Source organism: Eucyclogobius newberryi, unplaced genomic scaffold (assembly GCF_026437365.1).
Source record: "Eucyclogobius newberryi isolate DKJ021-1_F unplaced genomic scaffold, fEucNew1.0.hap1 SCAF_20, whole genome shotgun sequence".
Taxonomy (NCBI): Eukaryota; Metazoa; Chordata; class Actinopteri; order Gobiiformes; family Gobiidae; genus Eucyclogobius; species Eucyclogobius newberryi.
In genome coordinates, this window is record NW_027315835.1 from 26,843,768 (window position 1) to 26,866,364 (window position 22,597).

At 42.1% G+C, this 22,597-nt stretch overlaps 1 protein-coding gene across 1 annotated transcript in view; it reads left to right on the plus strand.

The window, feature by feature from the left end:
- pkd1b (polycystic kidney disease 1b) overlaps positions 1-21,966 on the plus strand; it is a 37,912-nt gene extending 15,946 nt beyond the window's left edge. The window contains exons 13-28 of the mRNA XM_072455840.1: positions 704-827; positions 1,654-1,797; positions 2,412-2,727; positions 3,142-3,253; positions 5,110-5,294; positions 6,254-6,456; positions 7,562-7,759; positions 9,408-9,562; positions 12,696-12,896; positions 14,834-15,029; positions 15,705-15,887; positions 17,577-17,681; positions 18,285-18,419; positions 19,935-20,137; positions 20,905-21,016; positions 21,103-21,966. Coding sequence (XP_072311941.1) covers positions 704-827; positions 1,654-1,797; positions 2,412-2,727; positions 3,142-3,253; positions 5,110-5,294; positions 6,254-6,456; positions 7,562-7,759; positions 9,408-9,562; positions 12,696-12,896; positions 14,834-15,029; positions 15,705-15,887; positions 17,577-17,681; positions 18,285-18,419; positions 19,935-20,137; positions 20,905-21,016; positions 21,103-21,918 — 3,388 coding nt within the window. The 3' untranslated portion in view covers positions 21,919-21,966. The remainder of the gene's footprint in view (positions 1-703; positions 828-1,653; positions 1,798-2,411; positions 2,728-3,141; positions 3,254-5,109; positions 5,295-6,253; positions 6,457-7,561; positions 7,760-9,407; positions 9,563-12,695; positions 12,897-14,833; positions 15,030-15,704; positions 15,888-17,576; positions 17,682-18,284; positions 18,420-19,934; positions 20,138-20,904; positions 21,017-21,102) is intronic.
- Positions 21,967-22,597: the final 631 nt, after the last annotated feature.

The following is a 22,597-nucleotide window of genomic DNA, read 5'->3' on the forward strand; positions in this document are numbered from 1 at the left end:
TTATGCTTTGCCCCTGGTCACCCTTGAGCTCAGTTCTCAGATTAATTCCATCATACATTTTTGTGAAAAGTTATGTAAAGGCCTTTTGATAGAAACAGGGACTACCTCATCAGTCAATGCAATATCTGTGCATTAGTTTGTAGAAATACAATAATACTAGGTCCGCACAGATTAATTTTGTCTCTCTCTAAAGGCACTCACTGAAAGAGATCGTGAAAAGGCACAATGTCATGAACACGTCATGATTATTGAAAAATCCAGTTGAGAGAAAAGCACTGACATTATTCTCTCCACAAATGCACAAAGTGCCTTTATGTCCAAGTGTTTCAAAAACAGAACAGTCCATATTCATGCTTAAATTGGCCAAAGTATGTCCACCTGCATTACCATGCTTGTTTGGTTCGTTTGGGTGCTTCACCTTTGGCTTCCTCCCTAACCACAATGCTGCCCTGTGATTGGTCCATTCCTGCACCACAGCCTATTGGAACAGAACCATGTGAAACAACAAATATTGCAAGAATTCATCTTGTTGGCCAAGTTGTTATTCAAATACACAGGCTTAATCACTGACATGTGACAAAACCTTTAATGATTTGAGTGAGTTTATGGATCATCATGTGCCGACTTTGACTTCATCACGCTCTACAATGTCCACGCAGCATATGGAGTGTCTCACAACCTTCATCACATGTTTGTGTTGCAGTGGCCCGGTGTCTGCACGTATGCCAGTCAGTATGGAGTCGGTTGCCGTGGGGATGATTTTGGCATCACTGGTGTTTCCTCTGCAGTGCCTGCTCTGCTTCCTGTTCGGAAAGACGTACAGTCCGGTAAACATTTTCACTCAAATAACTGATGGGCGACTTAGAACAGCCACATATAAAACATTGTGTCATGGACTTGATTCAACACACCTCATTAGGGTAAAGAAAAAAAGACCAGTATTTAAACGCATAAGTCATGTGACCAATATCATGTTTTAAGATATATGTATTAAAAACAGACATGGCACACAGGGAGAATACACTAAGCTGATACAAACCACAATAGTTTGTTAACTGGGGTCTTTAAATGGTCAAGGGACAGACTCCTGAAGTGTGATGGACAGCTTTTGTGTCCTCCAGCTTCATGGGAGACTTCATATCAGAAGTTATTTATGATCAGAATCATAAATAACCCTCGCCCGCCTCAACACAACATTATATATTTATAAATGAGGCATAAACAAGCAGAAGTTTAAAACTGCTTCTCTACTAAATGTTCACGCAATGTTATTCTTTGTAGTTGTGATAAATAATACATAGTAAATTATATAATTTGCATTTTCTCTGCCTCAAATTTTGAGGTGTGGTAAAATAGCAACGTTTTCATATTCATTAGGTCCCATGAGCTAAATCTGTGCTCTGGACTTTTAGCAGTTTTGAGAGACACAAATGTCAATAGCACCTGCTGTTTGCTTCATTTTAACATGAACTATTGGTTTTGTATGAAAGCAAACGCTTAGTAAATCTGGCAGAGCCCAGTTGTTTGAACTTCACTTTGATTTGTTGACTCGGCCTGTCACTCACATGATAGAAGTGGACCAATAGGAGGAGTGGGAAGGTAGATCTCATTGTACGTTGGTGACACTTGTTCATTTGCGGTGACCTCTGGCAGGTTTCCACGGAGCTGTCGGTTCCCCCCTCCCCCTTGTGCCACTCTGTGGAGATGGACGTCTACTTGGACCAATCACGCCTCAGTGGACCCTCTTTCATGTCTCTGCCCAGCTCCTCTCCACCAATCAGAGACAGCCCCTCCTCTGTGAGTCAGCGCCATGAAAAGGCCCGTTAGAATCATTAGTACTTGTGTATATGTTTGTTTTTTATCAAATAAGGTTTATATGGGTTTCAGAATGAGGCATTCATGCCTCCTGGTTTTATATCATATGTATGTTTCCTGTATTTGACTTCCCTTAGGGACAGACGGGACTTCTGGAGGAACAGGTTTGATTTTACTTGTGCACATTTGTGCACTAAATAAATCATGATTGGACTAAAGACAACTCTGCTCAAGTTTTCCTTGTTAGTCTTTGTCTTTCAATAGAAAATCCAAAACATTTGTCTGTCTAATCATAGAGTTTTTTATTCTCAGCAAAGCAGGAAGTGTGATGTTAGCATGCTAGTAGTTGTTAGCTTTAGTGACGGAATGAAAAGCTTTTATAAATAGTTAATAGTTAGGATGCTAAGACTGAATTAAGTAAGTTAGAAATACATGAACTGCTACAAAGAGTTTAAAATGAACAACAGTAGTTCTGTTTTTCATAGTAATAATGATAGTAACAGCGCCTTTTATCTAAAATAATCATTTTTCTTTCCTCTCTCAAGCTCATTCTCTTTTGTTCCCGTCTCGCTCACTTTCTCTCCCTCTCTCTGCAGTTCCTGGAGCTGGACTCGAGCCTCCTGGACTTATGGGCGTCCTCTGGTTTGATGCCACACTCTCCCGGTGAGGAAGACGAGGAGGAGGAGCTATGGCCCTCCTGTACCAGCCTGCTCCCTGTGTCTGTCCCTGCCCAGTGTGAGGAGCCCCCCACCCTGGGCCCCGCTCGCCTGCTGCGGAGGAAGAAGGCCCTGATGCAGCACCGCCAGTGCAGTGCCTCCAGAACCCCCCGCTGTCACCCCACTGTCGGGACCCCGCCGAACCATGGCCCTGTTCAAGCCAGCCACCGCCTGACCACGCTGCTCACTCTGTCCGGTGAGAAATGTGGACACTTTATTATAACATTTAATACAGGCTTTATTTTCTCGTGATGAATTTTGTATTATTCTCACTTTAGAACAGAATTGTCAAACGAAAGAACTCACGGGTATATAAAATACAGACTTAAAGGCAAATACACAAGAGAACACAGCAAAACAATACAGACTGGTCACATGTTTGTGGGACAAGAAACACTGACGATGCTCAGAATATTACAATTTACCCGAAAGGTAAAAGGTAAAACTAATCCCGTCCAGGTTGGGCTTCAGAATTTCACTGTGAGATCTACGACCTATACTTTTGATCGCTTTGAAGATCTGTAACGTTTCATCGCTGACACCCAACCTCTAATAGAAGTGCAGTTATTATAAATTGTTGGTAAAGTTGCAAAAACATTTCGTTGAATAGATGAGAACCTGATGATGTCCATAACGGCTGCAGAAGACGTGTCTCATCCAAAGAAGAAGAACTCGGACAGTGGAAGAGATTCTCCCACCACAATCTCCCCCTTATCAACATGGTAACGATCTAATGAGATTTATTGTTGTTTAATAGACAGGAAAGGGCAGAGGGAATGAGAGAAGGGAGGACATGCAGCAAACTGTCAGTCTAGATTCGAACCTGGCATACGTGTGCTGTGACTTAACCACTCCACCACCGAGCAGCACCAAATGAGATTGTAATGAAACAAAAGTTAATCTGTCACATGGAGAACATGAGTGGATTTTGTGTCAGTTTATGTGTTATTGTACAGATTATTTAGCGATATATCGCGTAGCTTTACTTTCATGTTGAAAAGACGTGTGTGGATTGGATGTAAATGAACAATGCACATTTAAAACCGTAAAACTTTGCGCAAGAAATGAAATGTAATTCAAACGGACTAAAGAACAAGTTTCATTTTAAAGAAGAGAGTTGTTGGTTAAGACTGTTCAACGAGATGTTCCACCAAAGGAAAACACTTACGTTTTCACCGTTTTAACACAAACCCTGTTAAGATCCCGGAGGCAAAAAAACAATAGGAGTCCAAATCAAGGCAAATTAGAATTTTTTAACAAAAGTTCAAAATCCAAAGGCTGGCACAAAGGCTCAAAATGTCCAAAAGTCCATAAAAAAAAAAAAAAAAAAAAAAACATCCAAAATTCCACAAAGGCAGGAACAGGACAGACATCAAGTGGTGGACAGACACAGAACAAAGGGGAGACAGAACTTAAATCCACAGAGAAGCAGGTGATTGGTGGGAAACAAGTGGCAGGAGAAACTAATTAAGGTAATGAGAAGACTGACAGCAGGTGTGGTGGGAGGAGACTGGGAAATCCAGAAAGTAACAGACGGCAGGTGAGGGGCGGAGACACAGAAACAACCATGGGAGCACATGACAAACACAAGGGGCACATGGGAAATGGAGTCTCTGCAGAGCGGATACTAACAACACAATAACCTTTGTAGCCAGTGATCTTTATGGTTAGTAGTAGTTTTTAGGCTAAACCAGTTTATATGCATATTTATTCCTTACACTGCTCTCTACAACAGTAATTCAGTAATCCTCCATCGTGGGCAGTTTACAGGGTTAATGTATCAGCTCCTCTTTCTGTACATCCCACAGTATCTGTGTCTGACAATAAATCCAGTATGTGTACTGGATTTATTGAATCTATACATGTATATCTTACATCAAATAATGTCATGGATATGGTTCAAATTCAGGGATTTGTGTTTGAATGTAATTATGAAAGTAGTTTATTACATCCTCATATTTCTGGTTTCAAACAGTAGTTCTGACTACTCCATTTATTGCATTCAAAATCTTGAAATGCTGCATTAAAAAGCATTACAAACTTGCATGAACCCTGCACGTATCATCATCACGTCATATATCAGGTCAAACTCAAACAGAACCGTCCAATCAGATTTTATTACCGTGACACGTGTGAAACAGAAGAGCTCATGGGTCATTTGTTATTTAGAACATGGTGAAAAGAAGGTAAAGAGAGAAAAGTTTGAAAAGTACACACACACACATTACACGTCTTTCAATAAGTTCTTCATTGTTGATTAATTAAATGTATTTAAATAAATGTTTAAATCGATTACATAATACTTGGTGTAATCCTGCATTCGTCCCGGAGAGAAAACGTTTCAAAGGTCGTCATCAGGACAATGTTTTAAAAATGACCTTTCAATTTCCCTTTGAACATCATTTTCAATCTGAGAAGCTGCTCTGAGCTGACTGTGGGAGGAGTTTCACCTGAAACTAACGTGTCTTTGTTGAACTGAAGCTGGGTTAGTTTCAACATGAAACGTCCAGGATTTGAGTTGTGTATAACGACTACAATACAAAGTGTATTTGACGCCTAAAGCTCGTCTCTGCTCCAGCCGCAGCACCTGCTCGAGCGGCTGGTCCGAGGACAGTGAGGTCAGGTACCTGTCAGAGGACGACCCTGGCTCTGGTGCTCCTCTGTACAGAAGTGCCTCTGTACCTTCTATAGACTCTGTGGCCAGCACCGTCCTGCCCAGTCCTCCACCAGACTGCACCCGCTGCCCCTCCACCACACGCATAGGTACCACTCACTCTTCTTACCTGCAGGTTACCACGGCACAGTCAGCACTGCGGCCATGTGGACCTACGGGGGCACGTTTTCAATTGTTTCTTTAACCTATTGCTGGAGTGTTTTTATGTTGTTGTTTTTTCACCATACACCGTGCCGCTGCCCCCATTACGCGCATTACCCACAGTGCGTAGAGCATCAAGCGCTCAGAGGGGCACCACCAGCCTGACAGTTTGGATTGAATGACATGGGCTATTTGTGCAACAGCTGCACTGTTCCTTTTACAATGAAATATTGAGACTACAGTAGGTGTGGGCACAAACTAGGACTCAAAAGTGTCACCTCTCTCTCTCCATAATGAGTTTGAGATGGGGCAGCCACAAGCCACAGGTTAAATGGACACAGAGATCAAGGGCATAGGGCACTTAGGTGCTTAGGGCTCCAAAATGGCGAGCAGCAGCCCTGACTATACGAGCTAATCACTTTACTTTAGGTCAACGCCAGAGCATCCTAAATATTCACCGCACTTTTCACAACTCTCTGAGCCCAGAGTTTTGTCGTTTTATATATATATATATATATATATATATATATATATATATATATATATATATATACATACACACACACACACACACACACACACACACACACACACACACACACACTATAACAAATCATATTTACTGTGTAAATAGTAGTAATAGTAGTGTGGCTAGTCTAGAGAGTCTAAGTTTTAAATCAAGGAAATATCTGCTAGATTTCGGTCAACAACCAATATTTCTCATGTGCCCATATCAGCCGATGATATCTTCCAACCAGGTCCTAGTTAATTTCACTCTATTCAGTATTCAGGGAGTTTTCAACATGTATTATTGATAATGACCAAAATACCTGTACTTTTACAGTATCCACACTAAAAATAACGTTGCTGTATGAAAAGACTATGGTTCCTCTTGACTTGTCGGCAGGTGTAGCCCGTGGTGCCCCGGGCTGGCTCCTGCCGTCCTGGTCTCTGTGTGTGGTTTACCCCCTGGTGGCCCTGTTGATCATCACATGCATGGTGCTGGTGGGACTGTACGGCAGCTCCTTCTCCAGGACGGTGCTCCTCATGTGGCTGGCTTCTGTCCTCTCGGCCTTCCTCACATCTGCTCTGCTGCTGGAGCCGGCCAAGGTGAGAACTCATACAGCAAGATTTATGCTAAACACCAGCGCACTTGGAATTCATCAAGTTTAAGTGGATTATGTAACCTTTTTGGTGTAGGGTCAACATCTACATTGTTGTATAAAGATTGCTTTGGAAAGTTCAGTTAATGAGTTAACCATGCACAGCTTTAAGTGTACTATACAAAATATTGATTACATTATTAATGAAACAAGGCCACTGACTTGAAAATGTCATATTTCGTTTGTGTAAAAACATTGGACTGAAATTAACAAGGCAACGCAGACTATTTTTAACTTCATCATCCCACTCAATTTCAGAACTATTTGGGCCTCAAAACTCCAATAAATATAATATACTCCTGACAGCAGTGAAAAAGGAAATACGGAAAATGAATCACATTTGATGCAATGCACGGTGGCAAAGGCGGTTAGCGCTCTTACCTCCCAAGCAGGAGATCATGGGTTCGATTCCCGGACCAGACCAACATCACATGATCTCTCTGGGTGGAGTTTGCATGTTCTCCTCGTGTTACCGTGGGTTCTCTCCGGGTTCTCCGGCTCCTCCCACCGTCCAAAGACATGCATGTGTTAGGTAAAATTGGTGACTCTAAATTGGCCCTAGTGAATGAATGTGAGCGTGAACTGTCTGTAATGTCTGTGTCTCTGTGTTGGCCCTGCGACAAGTTGGCCACTGTCCAGGATGTACCCCGCCTAAGGCCCGAAGTCACTGGGATAGGCTCCAGTCACCCGCGACCCCGAAAGGGAACAAGCGGTAGAAAATGGATGGATGGATGAATCACATTTGAACAAATTTGGCCAACTTTGTACTAAATGGGACTTTTATGTCATTATTTTATTTTATTTGGCTGCCTCTTCACCTTTTTTTTTTTTTTTTTACTGATTTAGTTCTCTCTGGTCTTGCCCTGTTTGTTATTTTATTTTTTGTGTTTTCATTTTCGAAAAAGAAAAAACACAGGTTAAACAAACCTATTTTCGACTGACACGACTGTAGTTGTGAACTCATTTGGACTGTTCCTTCTGCGTTTTTGGCCTAATAATAATATATACACACTAAGTATCAGACATAATCTAACTGTACTTCCATGTGCCAGGTGTGTGTCCAGGCCCTTCTGTGCTCTGCTCTCTGGAGGCCTGTGGACCCTGAGGTGGAGGAGGTTCTGGCCCATGAGACCAGCGTGGTGAGGCCCTTCACAGAGCAGAGTGAACACGTCAGACCTCCGTGTGGATACGGGCTGCTCCAGGCCAAGCAGGAGGCCCACAAAGTCCACGCTCTCACCTCTCTCATGAGGGTAAGCTGCACCCCGCTGTGTAGGCCTGCGCAGGAGTCATGTGAGGGGCAAAACATGGAAATCATATTCAAGTAGACTCAAAGGTGCTATATCTGATTTAAAAACGTATTCATTTTGCAGTTCTTGTCAGGGAATCAGACAATACACCAATGCTATTCCTTAACACACAGAGAACACAATTCAACTTAGAATATGAAACGACACAAAAATATCAGACGTTTGTGTGGCATGCATGGGAGAAACCGCCGGGCCGGGTCATCCAGGCTGTTGTAAGCAGCCTGGTGACCCTCCTCGGTCTCACAACGTTTTTTCTCATGCAGGTTGGTTTTATTAGATATTATGGAATAGGCGGGTCACATTTCTCATTGGTCAGCTTCACATCAAGGCACTTGTCTTTTACAACAGTTGGTATTTTCCTTAGAGATAAAGAGTCTTGGGTAAACATTACCCAAACTCCCCTGGGGTGTTACCCCCCTCCCTGGGGCAAACATTATTTGGCCCATCTTTACGACAAACAAATGCAGTTTGTCACACATGCTGTTTTTCTCTTAGACTAATGATGCAGATAATATACAAATATGGTCATATCACTATTATGCAGATAAAATACATCACAAAAATATAATCATATATTTACATTTTATCACAACTCTCCAATGTTATTAGTAACTTTCTGACACATTCCGAGAATACTAATTATTGATGAGTTAATAAGTATTCTTCACAAAGGCCAGGTGTAGCTTCACATCGCAGTAACGCTAACAAACATCCGCATGCTAAGAGTATGCTCGGGGTCGTTAGCGTAACAGTGATTGGTTAAAAGCACCTGTAAACACATCATGTTGAATAATTAAGATGCACAGAATACATGGGAAACATAGGAATGACTTCAGACCACCACAGATAAAACAAAAGGTACAGTGCTTTTATAGATTTTGGTCAACTGTGCCTCCATATATGAGGTAAACATGTTCAAATTAAGATTTAGAGATAACCCTAACACTGACTTATTTCAAATCACACAGTGTTTATGTTGTAATTTGGTGTGTTGTTCTCAGTCCAACTCTCCAATCAGAAAGCAGAATGAGCCTCGCCTGAGTCTCTCATTTGGGTTGCCAGTTCTTACGCCTAAAACCAATCCAAAACCTACTAAAGCCAAGCACCGGCAGCCGATTGTTAATCAGAGCTAGTGCAGCCTGTGTCGCACTGGGATGTGTCTCCTGTGTCGTGATTGTAGTACCTTTTTACACCAGTAGGAGCGCAGGCTACACACGGCTCTTTTACTGAGTATCATCCAAGTAGAAGTAAAACGTTTGGTGTCATGGTTTTCTCAAGTTACAAGACAAGCCATCTTTAAAAAGTATTATTAAAACACAATATCAGCTAACTCCATAATGTCTATCATTTCTATGTCTTTATTTCAACACAAATTCATTGTATCTTAAAATCTCTAGAAGGCCTCATTTAATTGTGAATTTACCCGTAGATTTGCTGACGTCTATAAAATACGGTGTCAAATTGTATGGTGGTGCATTGGCCAAGACAAACATTTAGCAGTTGCCCTCTGACCAGGTCATCTCTGGTCCAGGTCTTTCCCCGCGCCTGTCACAACGTATGACTTGTCCTTGTGTGTGACTGTCCTTCCCAGCACTGTGTGTGTCAGCTGCTCTTCCTCATGCTGCTGCTGATGGTCAACTACCAGGACCACGTGGAGCAGCAGAAGGCCAGGCTGCTGCACTTTGCCACTCAACAACACCTCCACAGAGCACCCATGGGTGTCCCCAACCTCACCGCTCTCAGACAGTAAGAGACACACGCCGTCACGTACAGGACGGGGACGGGACTGAGATTCTGTCATTTCTAATCTTCACTGATCAGCGCAGGTCAATTTGACAGAGGTTAACTGCCGTGGGTGAATCTATAAGTTCTTGGTAGTTCAAGTTGATTTCAATCTTGACTCGATTCAGAAACAATTTTCAACGTTCAAAGCAATTTTTGATTCTGGCTTTTTATTTATGTAACCTACACGGCTTGAACGAGAAGTCCCTGTGATGGTTAAATATGTAATTTTGGGATGTGCAAAATGGCAGATAAAAACTATAAAAACAGGGGTCATTTTTTTTAAAATATTATTAACACAAACAAACAAACAAAACCAGAGAGTGAAAGCCCAAATCAAACCAAGAAATGTGTGTATTTTCACAAGAACACTGGGAGCTCTAACATTACTTGGTTCCGCTTTAAAAAATCTGTTTGTGTCATATTGATAACATTAACACATCAACTATTTGTACTACATTTAATAGGCATATTTACGATGAATGGGGCTCTGGTTTATTAATATGCACTTTCCCTGAAATAAATACATAAATAAGCAAAGTCCAGGAAGGATGCTTCACAATGTTTTAATATACAGGGATTTTTTTTACACTACACTGAAACATTACATATAATGGAATTTGTCCTTTTCCAAACTCAACCTTTGCAAAAAGCGACCAGTTTCCAGTTTGATCTTTTTGGTGAAGTTTATCATTTTACTTCCTGATGTGACTTAAGGTAATTCCTCAACAATATTGTAAACAAGGGCCAAGACCATATCAATTACACAATAGTTATGATTTGACAATAAATATTACCTGATAACACATTTATTTTGTTTAATGATTGTTTAAACTGTCTTAGTGTTCCAGTTAAGCTTGACAAAAATAGGTATAGTTAAGATTCACTTAAGCATTTGCTCCTCCTCCTCGTCCTGTCCTGTCCTGTACTGTACTGTACCGTACTGTCCTGTCCTGTCCTGTCCTGTACCGTACCGTACTGTACTGTACACAGAAATACAGTACATGTGATGAGATGTCCTGCACTTTTCCATTATTAGTGCCAAACAGTGTGTCTTACTGGACTCTGAAGGAAGGTCCTGCCCTTCTCCAACAGTAGGTCAGTCAAAGTCCACAGTGACATCATGAGGGATCAGGAGAATGTGAGATTGAGGCCTGATCAGGCCTTGTTGTACTGCTGTTATGGAATAAGTATGAATCATCGGTTCAATTATTTATATTTGCTGTATTGGTGTTATTTTCTCAATAAAATTGATTATTTGTTTTTTGTTACTGTACTATAATAATACATGCATTCAATTTTTTGACCAGAAGATGGCGTAGTGGAGCAAATGAAACACCTTGCGAGGCATCGACATGTATCATGACACAATTGGCTAAAGCCTCAAATGGTTCATTAGGCTTAATTTGGCCGTCACTAGCTATAATTAAACAAGCTCAAAGACTTTAAAGGAGACATTGTTGTGGCCCAAAGTCCTGTACCTGAGCCACTCTGGTTCCACTAAGTGTGTATGGTTTCTCAGACGTGTGTTCCTGCTCAAAGAAATCCAAAATACTCCAGTAATAAGAATGACAATATACTTTATTTGCCATCAATCCATTAACACACGGTCAAAAGACAAGTACACAGTGCTTCCTGGTAGGGCTGTGTTCAAAATATCAATACGGTGATATATCGTCACAGACTCCGTATTGATACGCGTATCGATACGAGGCAATTCAGAAATACATTCCAGCGTTCTGTAGGGGACCCATATGTCCCAAAAGACCTTTGAAATACTACTTTTTCACAGTTCAAGACGCTGTTGCAGAAAGCAACACAAAATGTTGCCTGGATAAGGAATGTTACCACCCCCCATGAACCAGCAGCACCAGAGCCTTTCCTCCTTAGATCAACACCTCTGATAAGGAACAGGAAAGAACTGTGTTTGAAATGTGTTCATGTCGTACTGAATGTACTTCTGCATTACCTGCTAATGATGTGTGTTCATTGACGATGTTGCAGTATTTTGTTATAAATAAATGTTTGCTGGTTTAAGTTAAATTTGTCCAAACTGAGAATAAGTTTGACCAAGAGTAAAAGTCCCTGCCACTCTAGGCCACACCTCCGAGGTCAGATAAAAGACCAGACGAGCCCGTGCTTCTCTCTCTTCCCTTCGGCTTGATCGCAACCAGGACACACCGGGTCGTGGACCGCGGGGCCCCTCTGCTACCAGGGAGTCTCCATTGTCTCCAAAAACTCTACTTTCAGCAAAGGCTGACGCGAACATCTTCATCAAAGAATGCACAAGTCAACGGACCTTGGATTCATCAAACTCTTCGAACGCTAAACCTGCTCAAGGATCAGCGCCATGGACAGCTCCAAGGACCCAAAGTGCTCCAAGGACCCAAAGAGCTCTGAGGACCCAAAGAGCTCCAAGGACCCAAAGAGCTCTGAGGAGGCCGTGATCCACACCGGAGCTTTCCTTGGACACGTGAGACCTGAGAGTGGCATTAAAGTCAGGTTCCCTTGAATGAGTCTACTAGAATTAATCAAAACTTAGTTCTTAATACCAGCATTTCTTCTAACTAAGTTGAGCCTAGGCACGGCCTGTGTAACCAAATGTGTAATTAATTGCTTTTATATCTTTGTTAATTAAACCACACAAAATCATCCTGGTTTACAGAGTCTTTGTATTGATCTTTATAGAATTATAATTGTCGGTCAATGAGTTGTGTTCTCCCTTTCAGAGAATGAGTAGGTATTAATGCTGAACAAGCTTCAGATGGTGCCCCTTTTAAATATAAACTAACTACCTAAAATCCTACACTTGTTGTCCACAATGTAATGGCTCGTCCCAGAGAATAAACATTAGATCTTGGTACAAATATGTGAGGAGGAAACGACTAAGCAAACCCTACAGTTCAAAACCTCAGAGCTCGAGCAAGCGAGAAAGCTGTTGCAGGAGAACATGCTGGAATCAATCACAATACAACTTAGTCTAAACTAATGATGATCAAACACTGTTGTAACAAGGTCAAAAGCTCATTCAAGCTGATTTAGCAGAATGTTTGCTGGTACTATGTTTCAAAATGAAACGTCTGCTTTCTCTGTGCAGCTGGTCCGACGCAGAGCAGTGGCTCAGGGTGGTCTTGGTCCCTCATCTCCACAATCGTCCTTCTCTGCGCCTGGCCGGGTTACCATGGTTACAGTACACTGACAGCCCGGGGCCAGAAGAAGGGGTTCCATTGGGAAACAGCACTGAGACGAGCCTCCAGCGCATCTCGGCGCTCCACATGCACCAGTGGAGCCACACACAGTCAGTCTCTGTGTTCTGTGTTATTCAGCCTGTTTGAACCCCTGAACTGAAAGGATTATGAGGGTTGGGACGGTGATTCCATTCTTATCTTGATGTATGAGTCATGAGTTACAGACCACCGCACTGTGTCTGTGCAAACGTTACAGTGAGGAAATCGTTATTGCGAAAAATAAGTATTTGAACACCTTCAACTTTTTTATATCAGAACTGTTTAATTCTAGGACAAAGGAGACTTTAAATCTAAACCTGGTTCAGACATGAGTGGATGAAGTTATAGCTGCTGTATAATGGCCAATCAAAGCATTGATTGACACTTTTGTAAATTTGAAAACACATTTGCACGGGTTAAAGGCGCAATGGACGATTTTTCGGCGATTTGAGAACGCAGGTGGAAGTGCACATGGCACTCCCCCGTGTGGACTGATACAACACACACGTGCGTTTGTTTATCAGCGCGATGGATCGCATCGCATCTCTCGTCTCCCATAGATTTCTGTCCACTTCTGCGTCAGCTTGAACTGTCTTTCTCCGTCTTCATTTTGCCCCGTACACTGAGGGAACTATATTATGATAGATCCATGCACTTAGGCACGCGAAAACGTGGGGACGAACCGCACGCGGCTGCAGGTGAGCGGTAGGTGCGTTTTATGATTGATACGTGGCAGAACAAATGATTTATCCACGCCACGAGGAAATATGATAAAAGATTTGCTGAAAAAATCGTCCATACCACCTTTAAGTTACATTCATATTGACAAATCAAAACATAGGAATACAAATAAAAAAAATTGTACTTTTACAACGGTTTGGCTTGAACTTGTCCCCAAATATAATACAAATACTTAGGGTTAAACAATCATGTGACATCCAGGCTGCCTCCATCCACTGAGAGAGAATGTTTCTTTTTTTATTTTTCAAACAAACTGATGGGTCTAAATATGCACAACCCCAATCATGAATACACACAGAGAGAAGAAGAAACAACGAAACAGTAATAAGTTCAATTATCCGGTGAGAGAATGGATATGGGGAAAAAGCGTTGCAGTCTCTACTGACTCACCCTCTCACGCTCCTGCCCACTTTCTCCTTTTTATTTAAGACTGCCTCAACACACACGTGGTCAGAACTGCTCTAAAGGGGTTAGGGTAAAATACAGTTCTGACAAGACACAAAACACAGGTGAATAATTATGTTAAAACAGCTGTTGCAGACTTTCATCTCTGGCCCCTTGCCTTATTTAGACAGGAAAATACACACACACACACACACACACACACACACACACACACACACACACACACACCTTCCTCCCTGATAGACAGCAGCACGCCTGTCTCCAGGGCAAGATTGAAGAGGACAAAAGGTTACACAGCCAAAGTATACTTAAAGGCGCAATGGACGATTTTTCGGCGATTTGAGAACGCAGGTGGAAGTGCACATGCGCACTCCCCCGTGCGGACCGATACAACACACACGTGCGTTTGTTTATTATCGCGACGGATCGCATCACATCTCTCGTCTCCCGTAGATTTCCGTCTTTTATGAGTCAACTCGAACTGTCTATCTCCGTCCTAATTTTGTCCCGTACACTGAGGGAACTACATCATGATAGATCAATGCGCTTAGACACGCGGAACCGTGCTGCTCTCGGGGGACGATCCGCACGCGGCTGCAGGTGAGCGGTAGGTGTGTTTTATGATTGATACGTGGCAGGACTAATCAGCAGTCCACGCCACGAGGAAACAAGACTCAGATTTGGGCCAAAAAAATCGTCCATTCAACCTTTAATTATTACATTAGTATAGATAACATTTTTAATAAATCCAACACAAACTCTCAATCTAAGCCGAGGATCACCATCTGGACCTAAATCCAAGACATTTGACTCCTTCTCTAGAAAAATCCACCTCCAAAGTCTCTGTTTCTGTTTTCCTCAGCTCTCTGTCGCTGCGCTGGACCCAGTACCACCCCGAGTCGGGCCTGTGGTTGTGCGTGTGTGTGCGGCTGCATTTGACCCGGCTCCACAGAGTGACCCGGGGCCTGTCCATCCACGCTCTGCTCCTGCCCTCCTCCTCGTCCTCCTCCTCCTTCTCCTCGTCCTCCTCACCACCGGACCTTCAGACGGCTCTCTCGGTAACAACACATGTCACTCCCGCCACAAGAAACATCATTAAACACACAAAAACACGTGCAGGAATACAACATTTATGGCAAAATTTGCAGAATGTATCGTAAAAATAACCAACTTCTAAATTCACTAGCAAGGACCACAGCATCAGGACTCGGATGCAAATCGATTTATTTAAACAAGACTAAACCATGACTCCTGGGGCCCCATCCGGAGATTAAACTGAATAAAACAAGGGTGAGAGGGAGGGGCACGGAGACACGAACGCAGACGTGTGGGACCCTGGTGTTTAAATAGTGTAGCCGCTGGAAGGGCGTGGAAGAGGTGCTGCTCCAGAACTTATGACAAACTTATCGTCATTCAATCAAATCTAAATTGTATCTGAATCGTACGTTTCAGTCATGACCTGGAGCTAAGCAATTCACAAAAACACATTTTACACATTTTGGACCAAACCAATGCGCTCCAGAGTCGTAGGCGTCCCCTTGATGTAATAGGGAAAGGCTGTGACTAAAGAGGCACACATCCAAAGTAAATGCACAAAAGGCTGTCTATATCGCAAGAAAAGAAATATAGAATGGCCCACTAAGGCTCTTGATTTGTAACTTTTTGTAATTCCATGTTTTGGCCGTGTCTTAAGCCATTTACACGTTTCGCCTTGTGTTCCGTGGCTCCTTCAGGTGGCGCTGGTCCTGTGCGGGTTTCTCACGCTGGGTGCAGAGCTGTACTCGGCCCGGACCGAGCGCGTGCAGCTCGCGTGCCGCTGGATTCGCTGGTTCCACTTCCTTCTGAGCTCGTTGTCCGTGGCAACAGGCGTCCTGCAGCTCCACTTCCTGTCCGTGGCACGCAGCTGTTTATCTGAGGTACGGTAAAAGATTATGATAAAGTCAGGGTCAAATGTCATTTATACAGAAACTTAGATTGGAAGGAATTTGTCTTTTTGAACGCGATCTTTTAGGAGGGAGTTTGTCATTTTATTATTTACACTTTAAAGACATATTAGACATATAAGTAAGACAAGGAAAGTTCATTTGTCGAGCACATTTCATACACAAGGCAATTCAAAGTGCTTCACACAGCAGGAAAAATGTATTCAAATCACGAAAGAAATTACAGAAACAGAAATACAATAAAATTAACTAAATAAAAATAAAAAACACTAAGCCAAATCCAAATTTATCGGACCACATGGGCAGCATTCCAAACACTCCTTCCCATATTTATTTGACATTGCAGCATGACAGGCGTCTCCGGGACGGACACATCCCTTTTAGATTGATTTGTTCCCATATCTGCGCGCTTTCTGCAAACTGCACATGTCTGTGCTGCATTTCATGACTTGAGTAAAAGTACAGATACACACATTCACATTTTACTCCAATAAATGTAAAAATATTATAGATATTATAATATAGATTGCTTGAATTAAGGTAAGGCTGCCCCAAATAAATTGTCTGTTTGCTGTAACCCGAGTCAACATTTTTCATCTGGGTCGGACGGTAGGCAAATTCTTATTTTTTTTACTTTGAAGGATTAACCAGGCTTAAACAGTCAATGACGGAAAACGTCTCAATAAACCGGATTGGGAGACTAAATCTCACGATTTTAAGATATTTCAATCGACCGCTATCCTTTATTTTGGTAGCGAAGGCGAGCGGGGGGAACCTGCAGGGGACACGGGCGCCGCCATGTTTGGTGTTTCAATCCCAGAATGCATTGCGTAGGTCAAATTTCACACCCTGACAGAGCGTGACATGTACTATGGACACGTCAGTGGCGCCGACAGAGGTGTTTTGTTTTGTTACAGAAGCATGTGGGGGACTGAATATGAAGACGCACATGCGTTGCGCAGTGCGTCATCAGTCCTTTGAGATGAAAGATAGGTTTACCAGCGTGATAAAAATATTCGACACAGTGGTTTAGGAAAGACCTGTCGGTGAGTCGGCGAAATAATTGAAAAATAAAAGATTTTGACGTTATTTTTTTTCCAGTCGGCAAGTTTCATACCGGGTCGATCGGGTTACGGCAAACAGACATATTATTTTGCTCAGCCTAAAGTAAAGTAAGTATTTGGTGAAGAAATTATTTAGTAGTGAAAGTACTTTTTTATGAGTGTTGTAAATGTGACTTGTGCGTCATAGAAAAATGATAAAATACAGTTGACCACTCCTAAGATGCACATTAAAAAAAATAAAAAATAATCTTCAAAATAAAGCAGCCAAATCCCAACAAACGTACTACTGAGTGACATTGCACCCACAAACTGTACAGTGTATGAAAGCAGCTCTTGGATGTCGACAGCACACAGCGGTCTCATTCTGACCCTAATTATAGAGTGTTATTATTCTCTGTTAGCGTGTTAATTCAGATGCTCAGAATGCATTAGGAACTCGTTCTGTTTACCACTTTTTTAAGCACATAAGAGTAAAATTGCCGACCACCTCTGCCATTAGACTGGAACAGCCTTTTGTGCGCTTCTTTCTAAGTTCAGGACATTCCGTGCGTGTTCTGTTGTGTGAAATACTCTTCTGTTCCTCGTATACCTCCTTCAGCTTCAGCACCAGACGCATCGCTTCATTGACTTCCACCGCGCGGCTTTTCTCTCTCAGAGCTCCTCAGAATGTGCTGCAGTTCTTCTCACTCTGCTCGTCCTCAAGGTGAATACACCTCTTTTTCTTTCATCAACTTCCAACTGCATACTTTCACTGCATACGGACTTCCCAAGCGTTACTAAAACACTACAACAGGCAGAAGACTAAAGAAAATAGGACTAAACCGAGACTAGTTAGCCTATTGGGTTTGGATTATTCCCATTCCAACTAATAAAAGGCTAATAAAAGACAGAAAACAAGTTCAAAGAAGCAGTAAACTGTAAGAAAAACTGGAAGTAGAAACACATAATCACAGTTTGTAAGCCTTCAACCTCTAACTGTAGGGTTGCCGGTTCAAATCTGCTTCCACGCCTCCTGGTTTGAGCCCAATTCAGACCTGGCGTACTGCAGACGTGTAGGTTTGGTCCTGTTCTGGTCTTGTCCAGGTTTAGTTTTAGTTTGATGTGGTGTGTGTGCAAGATCCACCTCAACTTGAACACTAGCCACTATTGTTTTTAGCCTCGTTTGAACCCTCTCTGGTCAGAAATCAGAGATGAGTTCATTTTACACTTGTTTTTCCATCCGTACCCAATGTTAAAAATGAGAGACAAGTGTGCCTGGAAGTTGAGAGTACAAGCTGAATACTGTGACTCCGGTGTGCGCCCGCAGCTGCTGGGCACGCTGCGCTTCGTGCGGAGGTGGGTGGTGATGGGCAGGGTGCTACACAGAGCCCGGGGGGAGCTGCTGGCCAACGCGCTGCTGCTAATGCTAACGCTGACGTGCTACACCAGCCTCGCCATCGCCGTGAGTAACACCACAAACACCACTGGCTCATACTGAACCAACAGCAGTTTGAAAGGGTCTGAATGAACATGATCATCGCCCACATCTTTATAATGAACTCTCTTGCACAGAGATAGATAGAGATAGATCATTTCAGTATTATCAATGATGAAATTCTTGAAGGTTGTTACTAGAGGCATGTAAATTAAAGCTGCATGAATGCTTGCTTTTTAAGGCCTTTTCGAGTGATAAAAACATCCTTTTAACAACTATGCTAAAATATGTTTGGATTTTTATGCGACTTTTTTTTTTTAATCTCAGAAAAAATACATTCTGGTTTTATATCTATATACATATCTTTTGCAAAAGTAAACATTTATTCTGTGAAATACAATCAATCTGTATTGGCAAATATTGGCCACAACAAGAGGTTAAATATGGGATATCTGAAAAAGTAACAACATTCATATTGAAGTGTCTCTAAATTTAGTAATCAATTAATCATTTTCTGAACTATACAGACTCCAAAACATTCCATGAGCTGTATGAAGAGGTTTTATGATTCAGACACAATTGTAATTGACCAAAGTGACTAAAGAAACATTAGTGACCCCAACCTCAAAAGATGCTCAGAGGTTCGTACCGAAAAATTGGGCACTAACTAATTTGATCATATTTGTAATCTCAAATATATGTTCCTTACTGGGTAAAAAGTTCTCCACCTGAAACTTGCACAATAGCGAGATACAAGAGCCTGAAGTTGGGTAAATGCTCAGATTTGTGACTTTTTGGCATAGTTGCCATTTTCAAGTTACTATTACTAGATAACGAAGATAGATGGAAATCTCAAACTCGGTCAGCTCTTACACATTGTTACCAATAAAAGGATTCCAGAGTATCATCAATGTAGCTGTATTACTTTGGACATGAATAAACGGAAAATTGCCACAAATTCCAATTTTCAAAAAGAGCTATTAAAAACTTTTAATTTTAACTTTTAACAGTTTTTTGCCACATTTCACAATTCACTTTCTCAAGTAAGAGCTGACAGAGTTTGAGATTTCCATCTATTTTTGTTATCTAGTAATAGTAACTTGAAAATGGCAAATATGCCAAAAAATCACAAATCTGAGCATTTACCCAACTTCAGGCTCTTGTATCTCGCTATTGTGCAAGTTTCAGGTGGAGAACGTTTTACCCAGTAAGGAACATATATTTGAGATTACAAATATGATCAAATTAGTTAGTGCCCAAATTTTCGGGACGAACTTGAACGATGTGGCTTTGGGGTCATGGCCTACATGTAAATGTAGTGTTTCTACTGAAAACATAGTTTTGTTGTAAATATACTCTATGAAGATGTTCTTGAGCAGCATCTCTAACTTCATTTTGGTCAAATTTATTAAAAAGCTCATTTTCACAAACTAAACAAATAGATTAATCAAAAGAAAAGTCCCTGGATAAATTGATTACCAAAATAATCGTTACTTGCAGTGCACTGTTATTGTCCCCCTACAATAGTATCTTGTGTTGCAGGTGTTTGCTGACACAGTAGAGGGCTTTGTGTCCCTGCAGCAGGCGTGGGTCTCTGTCCTGTCCCTCCTCAGGGGACACAAAGCCGTCCACAGTCTGTGCAGAGTCCATCCTCACCTGGGCTCGCTCTACAGCCTGGTGCTCACAGCTGGGACGCTCTGGCTGCTGGCTCGGATGTGTGGAGCAGTTCTCATCCGGGCGTACAGGTAAAAGTTATCACCGTCTGTCTGGTGCTGCTTGGATTGATTGTAATTCCAAGGTGGGAATAACAGTTTAGGAATGAATCCAGAAAGCATGGCAAAAGCAAAATAGACAAATATAGAGACAGATCAATCCAATTTGCCTTCAGTTGAATGCGGAACAGACTTTTTCAGAAGTGACATGTTTAGAATAGTTGCACACACGTCTGATACATACAAATGGTCTGTCCCATCCATTTCAAAGACACAGCAAAAAGAAAAACACAATTTTTGACAAACAAATTGTGTCGTTTGCATGTTCATCATCTGCTGACGAGTATTAACAGTCAGTGTTTACCTTCTATCTCCATATTCTAAAGTGTATTCATTTGTGTGGTGTCTGTGACGAGCTGGCCCCTGTCCAGGGTAAACCCAAAGGCCCAAAGTCACTGGGATAGGCTCCTGTCATCCGCGACCCCGAACGGGAACAAGCAGTAGAAAATGAATGAATTGTTGTATGTTGCACCTTAATGCACACACAAGTTCCTATGTTTGTGAGTTTTGTTCCTGTTTCTGATTCTGAGATTATATCTTGTAGAGCAGACTTTGTTGTGTACAGCCAGGCTCATGAAATACCATCAGCATCATCTTTAAAACAAGTTAGTCCTATGGAAATATGCGTAGCGTGCACAATGTGAAAGTAGGAAACATGAAACCACGAAGAACCCAAATTGTCGAGAGAAGGGTATAGGACACGTCTGACTTAACAATGACATAGAACATTACGTCTACAGGTCAGAGAAGGCCGAGATGTTCCGACCAACTATCGAACCACAAGACTATGAGATGGTGGAGTTCTTCATCAAGAGGCTCAAGCTGTGGATGGGGCTAACCAAGGCCAAAGATGTACGTAACCCTCGACCTGTGCCTCCAGTTAATTACAAATGCTCAAAAAACACTATTATATTATTTGATCCTTTTTACTTCTCCAGTTCAGACACAGGGTCAAATTCGAAGGCATGAACGTCCCTCCTTCCCAAGCATCACCCAATTCTCGTCCATCTACGATCTCCTCCTCTGTACCTTCTTTCCGCTCGTCCTCTCCTCGCCCATTATCTTCCCTCTCGATAAAGTCTGAAGATTCAACTTTGTCAGCAACCAAATCAGATGTACCGCCTTCTCTTGATCGCCTTTTACCAAGCGTCACCGCCATGCTCGCACAATTCCACCGCGTGAACCAAATAACGGAAGAAGTCTACCAGTTGGAAATGAGACTCGAAGACGCGCAGATTCAAAGACAAGCCTCCAGAATTCGAAAGCGCATTGAAAAACCGAGCGATGTCGAACCAAATACGACCGAAGACGTTCGTCAAAGAAGATCGGGCTTCCTCCACCCAAGCGCTTTGCAGCCAACATCTCTTTTCTTCGGCCAACGTACGCGCAGTTCGACAAACGTACCTCGGCGAACGCGCAATTCGTTCTCTGAATCCGAATCGTTCCCTCCCAAACCGCACCTGCGCCGGAACACCTTCGGAGCGACCAAACCATCGTCCGTTAGCAGCAGCCGTAGCGCGTCCCCAGCCGCCGGATTCGCGCCGCCGCTTCCCCGGAGAAGAGCGTGGCATTCTGGGAGCTCGCATTCAGCCGACGCCGCACAGAGGATACTGCACATGTTCCGGAATGAGAATGACTTTTGGGCCACAGAGAGACCGAGGAGCGAAGATGGAGCGAGGAGAGCGATCCAAGATGGAATTCCAAAGAAGAGGAAGGCGTGGATTTTGGAGGGAGCTGAGAGTGAGCAGGGTTGAGAAAGTTGAGCAATATTACACTGCAATTTTTGGATTTTATAAACAAAAAAAAAAACGATTAGCGGTTAGAAATGAGACTCGAAGACGCATAGATTAAACAACAAAAATAAACATAAAAAGCGTTTGATCTGTGCTAACACGTTTTACCGGTTAGTTTAGTCCTAACCTACTGTATGTTTTAAGAAGTGTTATTGTTATTTATGTGTTGTTTTTACTAAAAACACTGCAGATTTACCTGGTGAAAAATGACGACGGCCATCTTGTCTGAAATAAATGATATGTATTCTGCATTCTCTGGTTCTATGGTCCAAATCTCTACTTCTAAGTTCAAAGTTAGGAGTCAGGTTTGTGGAGATGCAAGCCCACTCACTGCTTCTTTATATCTATACGTGCATTAAAAACATATCAAATAAAATACTGTTTACTGTCCGATTATTGTTTGTTCTTAATTGTTTTAATCTGGGATGCACTGTGTGAGTCTTTCTCTGTGAAACTTGCTCTACAAATAAAATGACTGTATTGTCATATTTGAATAGATTTTTGACACAATAATAATAATGCCTCAGTGCATTAGTCAAACTGTCAAAATGAAAACTTAACAAAGAAAATGGAACATAAATAAGGATCATTTTGACTGAAAACGTATTATCATAATTTTTCAGCATTTTAATAACATTAC